We start from the raw sequence: 8,296 nt of genomic DNA, 5'->3' as shown, positions 1-8,296 counted from the left end.
GAAAAGCTGCAAATCTATCTGGCAGACTGAATGCAGAGTGGCACAGATCAGATGGAGGAGCAAAAGACACATGGAAGAGTTAGGTGAGACAGTTACGGGATGCCCTCAGGGCTTGAGTGAAGGGAGCCAAGGGAATCTCACAATCAGGATGTGAAGGGCAAGAAGAGTTGGAATGCAGAAACAGACACAAGGCACAAAGAGGGGTTCCACGTTGGATTTAAGGGTAAAAACATACTTGATGCAGGCGTGCAAGGCAAAATGGGGATTAATTTTGTACATGGTATAAAGGATGTCGCCAAAGGAAACCAGCGACAGGGCCATGGGAAGCACGCTGCCAAGAATACAGGTAGGAGGCAAAAGTTAAGAAGCAACAGAGGAGGTAAAAATTGCAAAGAGGATTTGGTGGGGAGCATGTTTGGGAAAATGTGAGGCTGTACACTGAAGTGCTGGCAGAGGAGGGAGAGGTCATGGGTGGCACATCAGTGTGTGGAGCTGACCAAGCGGCCCCATCCTGCAGGCTGTTGGAAACATATTTCCCTTGCACGAACTGACTATTTGCATCTGTGAGCGTGCTGTCTGTGTCAACAAGGTGCTCAGGGCGCAGCAACATCACTGAATACAAGGCTTGCTTTCTCCCCTCTAGGATGTTGTGTCAAGGCCTGTTTGTGTATTAGTATGAGTGTCTCTGCCAAGGGACGCGCGTTGGTGTAGTTGTGCACTTTCAGTGGTTGAGTATGTAAAGGAAAGAATGAAAAACCCGGATTGGTGAAGAGAATAGAGCCATGAGTCTCTTGACAAGCGGAAGCAGAGAGAAATTACATCTGTCTGCTTTGTAGATTATTTTTTTGCTCTTATTTTTGGGTGTAGTTCCAGAAAGTAAGATTTTTCTTCCTGCACAAGAAGGGGATGAAAGAGGCATTCTTGAACCAAACCAGGGCTTGAAAGCTGGTGGCAGCTACACCTGAGAAGTTGTCCAGAGGGGCTTTAAGGAAAAGAAGGGAAAAAAAAAAAGTTAATGCATGTATTTTCATCAATCGTTATTTCTCTCCTAGCCTAGATCTGTGTCTGGAGCATGTGACAATTTCTTTGGGGCAGGCACTATGCAGTGTGTGTAGCTAGGAAGAACATAGATTAGTCAGGTCATCTGAGAGATGCAGCTGTAGAGGCGATGAGATGACGAGGTGAGGACCTCCTACCACCCTGTCACACGCATTATACTTTATCCAATCTCTTTCATACTTCCCTTCAGGAGATACATATTTACCCTCCCTGCTCCACAAGTAGCAGCCAGGTTTTCTGTCAAATGCCCAAACTGAAACATGTTCAATTACTCCCGGAGCGCGAGTTCCAAATCCTGACTGTGCATTGATGCTTACTAACTTCATATCAAGGGCTCGTGTGCCTAAACATATTTTCCAGCCAGATGGATTAATAACCGTCCTGTGTACCTGTCAGAATAAGAAGCAGCGTGGTTGGCAGAATAAGAAGCAGGGACTATGCACTTGTGCTCAGCACTGGTGAGGCTGCACCTCAAATCCTGTGTTCAGTTTTGGGTTGTTCACTACAAGACAGACATCGAGGTCCTGGAGCGTGTCCCAAGGAGGGCAATGAAGCTGGTGATGGGTCAGGAGCACAAGTCTTATGAGGAGTGGCTGGGGAAACTGGGGCTGTTTAGCCTGGAGAAGACGAGGCTATGGGGAGACCTCATTGCTCTCTACAACTGCCTGAAAGGAGGTTGCAGAGAGGTGGGTGCTGCTCTCTCCTCCCAAGTGACAGGTGGCAAGATGAAACAGCCTCAGGTTGTGCCAGGGGAGACTTAGATTGGATATTAGGTGTAACTTCTTCATCGAAAGGGTTCTCGGGCATTGGCAGAAGCTGCCCAAGGAGGTGGTTGAGTCCCCATCCCTGGAGGGGTTTAAGAGATGGGCAGATGAGGTGCTCATGGATCTGGTTCAGCAGTGAACAGGAGTAGTTGGACTCAATGGCCTCAAAGTTCTTTTCCAACCAAGCGATTCTGTGATTCTATGAGAAGGCTGCACACACCCATCCCTGCAGGGCTAGTTTTGTTTGTGGGCTCACAAGCACATGCAGGTATTTTGTGTGCTCACGACTGACAGCAGGACAACATACACCTGGGGACGACAACGGGAATTCAGCCATGCTGCTCTGCTCCGGCTCGCTAGCAACGGCCTGAAGGGCGGCTCCAGCAACACCTGCTCAGCGGGCAACAAACCCCTTGCAGCTTCGAGCCACGACCTGCCCTTCCCAGAGCCGAGTGGCTTCCAAGGAGCCCCCTTCCCAGAGCCGAGGGGCGGCCGGTGCCCGCCCTATAGGGGGAGCCCCGCGCCCTCGCGCCCCACGTGCCCGCGGCAGCCCCCGCGCCCCCCCCGCCCCGCGGCAGCCAATGGGAAGCCTGTTGCCAGGCAGACGGCTCATTTGAATGGCCCAATCAGGAGCCGGCCCATAAGTCCTTCCTTATATGGGGAACGGGGGTGGGGGTGGGGTGAACGCGCTAAGCGCCCCCCTCCTCCCCCCGCACCCGCAGCGCGGGAAAAACAGCCTCGTTCCCGCCCCGAGCGCGGGAAAAGCAGGGTTCCCGCGCTGGAGCGGAGCGGGGTGGGGGGGGCGGGGGCGTGCCGAGGGGAGCTCCGCCGCCGGGAGCGCTTCCAGCGGGAGGGGCGGAAGGGGGAGGCCGGGAGAGCGAGCAGCTGGAGTGGAAAATTCCAGGCGGGGGCGGCCGCGTGAGCCCGGCCGCCACCAGCGCCGCTCGTCGCCCGCCCACCCCGGGTGTCTTCGCGAGGGGTGTCGTGTGTGTCGCGTGTCCCGCTCACCCCCTTCCCCGGTCGCGATCCCGGGGAGCGGGGGGGACTGGCACCTCGCCGAGGAGGCGGGGCCGCGGCGCACATTGTTCGGCCGGGCGCGCTCCCCGTCCCTCTCCCCTCCCTCCTCCTCCGCCGTCGCCCGTCCCTCTCCCCTCCCTCCGCAGGTCCCTCCTTCTCCCTCGTCACCGGGCGCTGTATAAATCCGCTGTCCCGGCGCCTTTCCCCCCCCTGCTCCCCCCGCCGCGGGAGACCCTGGTACTTTGGCCCCCAGGGGCCAGCGCCGCCGCCGCCGGATCGCTGGGACTTTGCCCTCCCCCCCCGCGGGGCTCCCCGAGCCGCCTCTCTGCCCGCCGCCATCCGCATCCAGGATGTCGGAAAAACGCGCCGAGGAGGCGCCGGCGGAGCTGAGCGCCAAGGTGAGACCTTCCCCCCCCACCAAAACACCGCCGCCACCACCGTCCGTCCCTCCCGGCTCCCAGCGAGGGGGTGCGAAGGGGCGCCCGCCTCGCACCCGGAGCTGCCCGCCCGCCGGGGGGCGCGCGCGGGACCTGGGGCGCCGCCCCCTCCCGCCATTGGCTCCGTTCGGCTGTGCTTGGCGGGTCTCGGCTGGGTTCGGCTCAGCTCGGCTGCACTCGTCTCTGTTCGGCTCCCTTCGGCAGGGGCTCGACTCCTCTCGGCTCGCGGTTGCGGGGCGGGGGGGAGGTCTCCCGTCGGGGCGGGCGGGCGCCGGCAGAGCCGTTAGGGAATGATTTAAACCGTTTCACGGGGGCGGGGCCCCCCCCTCTCGCCCGCGCGGGCGGGCGGAAAGTTGTGTGGACACAAAGCGGGGGCACCCCTGGGGGGGGTTGTGGAAGGAAACGCCTCCATCGCTAACAAGGGTGCTTTAAAAAGATCTCCCGTGGTTCTGATTGCCACATGTGCGTTGGCTGAAAGTAGCTCCGACACGTTTTCCCTGCTTCTCTTTGTCAGGCAGGGCAGATCTAGCAGCTGACGCGCATTCTCTCCGCGCTGTCCCCCTGCATCTCCTCTCGACCCCTTTGTTTAAGCATCCCAGTCTCTTATTTCCTCGCCGCTCACCCATGCGATGTGTTTTTGTTCTTGTCTCGTGAAGGAAATGAAGGAAAAGAAGGAAAAACTGGAGGAGAAAACAGTGCATAAAGAAAAGAAGAAGGAGATAGTGGAGGTGAGCCCTTGCGAGCTGTCTGGGCTTTGTAAGCAGTGCTGAGCCTGGCTCGCTGCCGGCTGAGAACGCAAGGATTGAGAAAGAGGACAGGCTGGGGAGCTGGAGAGGGGCAAATGAAGAGCGAGCTGTAGGCGAATTGTGGAGAATGAGCCTTGGCGTTGCCTGTTGAGGAGGAAAGAAATCCAAGAGAAGAATGAAGTCAAGAGCAAGCAGGAATTCGATGACCTGGGAGATGTGGTCCTGCACCTTCCGAAGTATCCTGAAGTGCTTAAGGAGTACAAGTTGAAGTGAAGGGGAGGGAAGAGCGAGGAAACGTGTGGGTTGATGAAGGTCAGGAGGAGTCTGGAAGCAGAGGTACTAAAAGCACAGGCTAAGTTGTTAGCCTGTAAGCAGAGAGGTGTTCTGATTATGGCAGGAGCTTGTCAGGCTTTTAAGCTTTTGGAAGCTAAGGAGGCTCATTTTGTTGAGGAGGGACTAGAGGGATTGATTATTGAGGAGAAGGCTGTTTGGGAGGAGGGTTTCAGCTGTGTGGGACAGGTGGGATGTTGGGAATGACAGTGTCTGAGCAGTAGTTCAGAGGTCACTCACTTCATGCACATCTGAGACTAGAATCCGATGTGGCTGCAGCTGTGGAGATTGTACTTGAATTTGCAGCAAAGAGCAGTGTCACCCTGATGCCAATTTCTGCCGTGACCAATTTGTTTCACTCAGGATGAGGAAAATGGAGCTGAAGAGGATGAGGAAGAGAATCCTGACGATGTGGATGATGAAGAAGGTGGTGATGAGGATGAAGGTAGGAGTAGTTGTCGTATGGGGAAAACAAGAGTAATCAGGCTGTGGGAGAACGAAAGCACAGAGGGAGATTACTCTTCTGACTGTGAGACTGTATTCTCCTAAGTGCTACTTCAATTAACCTGCCTTGTCCTCTCTTGCTTGTCCTTAGAAGGAGATGAGAATGGGCAAGAGCAGGATGGTCATGCAGAAAAACGATCTGCAGAGGAGGAAGAGGTGAGTGATAGTGTGAGAGTAATGGCAGTGAGGAGGAACTAGGTTAAATGCTATATGCCAATCAAATTCATGTGGATGCTGCTGCTGAGCAATTCTGATTGGCCTCAGGTCTCATTGCTGCTTCAGCAGCAGACGGGTAAACAAATCTGATGTAGCAAGGGGATAATCAACCCCTATAGACTCTTCCGAGGATCCAGGACTTTCAGTCCTAGCAGTCATGCTGCTGAGTGTTTGAGAGTTAAGGTGCTTGAGGTTGTGCTGGACGATGACCCCTCAAACACCTGTGACTTCTGGGATTCGGGACAGAAGATGAACTTGTAAGGGAGGATCTTGGGGTTCTGTCTTGAAATGACGTGAGCTTGGGCTTATTACACCTATCAAAAATAACAGTGCAGATATCCCTCCAAATGTAGCTGCCACATCTTGGCTGTGACCATCAACAGAACAGTTGCTATGCACGCAAAGATCCTTTAAAGAGGAGTGGATTTAGGGGTGGGCCATGCAGATATTTCCATAGGCAGGAAGGAACAGTGGTAAGAGTTTTTATGGAGAAAGGATGTGCCTTTGTGTGGTGACCAATGGTAACTCCATTTTTTCCTTCTCTGTCCCTTGCATAGGATGAAGTGGATCCAAAGAGGCAGAAGAAAGAAAATGGGTCTTCAGCTTGAGTCCTCCCCTCCCATCTCATCTGTTCCGTCCATCTTTCCTCCTCCATTCCAGCCTGTGCTTGCACTGTCTTGCCTCTGGCTTCACACAGTCTCAGATGAGGAAAGATTAGAAATGCTTTCAAACAGGGAAGACAGCAGTTTTCTCCCTCACCCGAAGACCTAGCCCATCTGTGACATTCCCCAGCTGAAATTATTCCAGTTCCCCACATCCTTCCAGCTGTGTCCCGCTTACAAATAATCCTTTTTCCCCATGAATCTTACGGTTTCCTGGGGCCCAGTTTGTCCCTTTGCCAGGTCCATGTGCCAGGTTCTTCACATGGCAAGCACTTCTCCTTCCATTTTCACTTCCCCTCCCTTTTAGTCACTAGTACGACTGAGATTCTTGACAGCTTCTGCTCCCAGAGCTGCTGTTGGATATCCTCCGCGAGTCCAGGAGGCTGCGGGTACAGATCTCATGGTGTGTTTCCCAGGCTTAGGCCTCCTCTCATCTGCTTTCCCATTGAACCCTGAAAGACAGAAAGAATACTACAAGCAAATAATGGTTCTATTAAACCACATACGGAGACAGAATTTTATTTTAAGCTTTTTTTTTTTTTCCAAGTTTACATGACATCAAGCTGGCCCTCATGAATTTTTCAGAAGATAAGGGTTGTTTTTATATACGAATTTCATCTGAACGGTGTATTTTTTTAATTTGGAGGCTTTTTTAAAATAAATCAAGAGAAACAATTGGGGACCAAACTTTGATTTCCATTTCTTCCCTTCAGATTTTCTTGTGACCATTTTTTGTAAATTAAAGGTAATATAGCCACAGCGTTTTCTATGGCATAGACATCACAAGGATGATAGATATAAATATATATATTGTTTTCAACTAGCACTGTAAATAAAAGTGTTTAAAAATATTTCAAACAGCTTGTATGGGCAGTTCTGTCTGTCTTGGCATGTGTTCTGATTGCATGGGAAGAACACCAACAGATGGAGGGATTGACCAGCAGTAGGTAGCAAGGGGGAACCCAATTTTAGTCAAAACCCGGGGAGTACTGTTCAGTTCTGGTGCCCTCGGCACAGGAGGGATGTGGTTGTATTGGAGTGAGTCTAGAGGAGGCAGTGAAGATGATGCAAGGGCTGGAGCACATTCCCATATGAGGACAGGCTCAGAGAAGCTTCTGGAGAGGCCTTATACCAACCTTCCACTAACTAAAGTGGGCTAAAGGAAAGGTGGGGAGGGGCTCTGTATCAGGGGGCGCAGGGATAGGATGAGAGGGAGCAGTTTTAAGCTGAAAGGGGGGAGGTTTAAGTGAGACACTAAGAAAAAATGTTTTCCTGTGAGGGTGGTGAGGCGCTGGTACCAGTTGCCCAGAGTTGTGGATGCCCCATCCTTGGAGGTGTTCAGGGCCAGGTTGGATGAAGCTTTAAGCAGCCTGGTCCTATGAGAGGTGTTCCTGCCCATGGTAGAGGCATGGAACTGGATGGCCTTAGAGGTCTCTCCCAGCCCAAACCCTCCTATGAATCTAAAAGACCTGTGATAACTGAGTGGCCCTTGTGTGCCAGGCAGCAGCATGCATGGGTCCTGCTCCCTCCCTCTTGTGCTGCTTCATCTGTCAGGCATTCACAGCAAGAAGACAGCATAGATGTAAGATAAAGCTTTGGGGCTGTCATGAAGCTCTTGAAACTGCAGTTGGGCCTCAGCACCAGACAAGAGGGGCTCAGAAGGGAAACACAAGCTGTGGCTGTTGGTCATGGCCACGTGCTGCACTAACCGCACGCTGCCCTACAACCTCCTTTCCCTGGCTGGCTCCGGGCATGAGCCGCAACTTATCAGTCACAACAACAGGGGAGAGTTTTAAGAGGCAAGAGCTTCAGTTGTTTGTCCAAACGGTTGCCTGGGAAAGAGCTGTGAAGCTTTCGTCTTTTTATCTTTGCCGACCTTTAAAGTTGCTGTTAGTGTTTCTTCCTTTTTAAACTTGTGGCAACCGCACAATGAGCCACGACAGGGAGCTGTAAATAATACCACCTTTTGTCTGAGCATCAGTGGCTTTGTGCTTGCCCAACTGCAGCCACAGATCAGATACTGGAAGCACAAATAGTTGCTGGTCTCCAGAGAGACAAAGCATCCGCCGTGTTTTTCTCCAAAGTTCTGCATTTGGCTGCAGGATGGTGCTGAGGGATGCAAGTGTGGTGTGAGTGGAACAGCCGCTGCCAAGCACCTTCCCTCCATCCCAGCTGGGTGTCAGGGAGGGGATCTGGGCCCTTCTTCTCCAGCAGGAATGGGTCTGGTTCAAGCAGCCCCCCTGCTTCCACGACAGCCCCGTCTCCAGCCGAGCCACGTGATGGGCTCTGTGTTCAGGGGTCCTCGCAGCTTGCCCTCTCTCTGCTGCCCAGGCTCGGCCTCAGCTGTGTTCGCTGCAGCCCTGCAGAGCTCCCTTGGCAGTTGGAGCCACACCTGGCCAGGGTGCCTTCTCCGTGCCAGCAGCATTTCCAAAGCAGGTACCTGCTGCCTTGGATTGACTTGCAACATCTCTTCCTGCTCCTGGCCACCTTGGGCGCCTTGATGGATGAGCTAACTGCATTTTTGCAGTTTTGTATTCCTACTATTGCTCCATTTTAATAAA

The 8,296-nt window shown here is 53.2% G+C and overlaps 1 protein-coding gene across 1 annotated transcript; it reads left to right on the top strand.

The window, feature by feature from the left end:
- Positions 1-2,926: 2,926 nt before the first annotated feature.
- On the top strand, positions 2,927-5,822 carry PTMS (parathymosin). Its single transcript, XM_069865588.1, has 5 exons — positions 2,927-3,238; positions 3,934-4,005; positions 4,717-4,798; positions 4,949-5,013; positions 5,631-5,822. The coding sequence occupies exons 1-5, from the start codon at positions 3,191-3,193 to the stop codon at positions 5,679-5,681; spliced, it is 318 nt and encodes a 105-aa protein (XP_069721689.1). The 5' UTR covers positions 2,927-3,190; the 3' UTR covers positions 5,682-5,822.
- Positions 5,823-8,296: the final 2,474 nt, after the last annotated feature.

Source organism: Phaenicophaeus curvirostris, chromosome 1 (assembly GCF_032191515.1).
Source record: "Phaenicophaeus curvirostris isolate KB17595 chromosome 1, BPBGC_Pcur_1.0, whole genome shotgun sequence".
Classification (NCBI taxonomy): Eukaryota; Metazoa; Chordata; class Aves; order Cuculiformes; family Cuculidae; genus Phaenicophaeus; species Phaenicophaeus curvirostris.
The sequence above is the reverse complement of the archived record's forward strand: the minus strand, read 5'-3'. Positions and strand labels throughout refer to the sequence as shown.

Excerpts from the sequence above, each read along its gene's own strand:
- PTMS (XM_069865588.1), top strand. The coding sequence starts at position 3,191 with ATGTCGGAAAAACGCGCCGAGGAGGCGCCGGCGGAGCTGAGCGCCAAG. Across the intron at positions 4,006-4,716 it reads AGAAGAAGGAGATAGTGGAG|GATGAGGAAAATGGAGCTGA; the intron begins GTGAGCCCTTGC and ends TGTTTCACTCAG. Across the intron at positions 5,014-5,630 it reads GATCTGCAGAGGAGGAAGAG|GATGAAGTGGATCCAAAGAG; the intron begins GTGAGTGATAGT and ends TCCCTTGCATAG.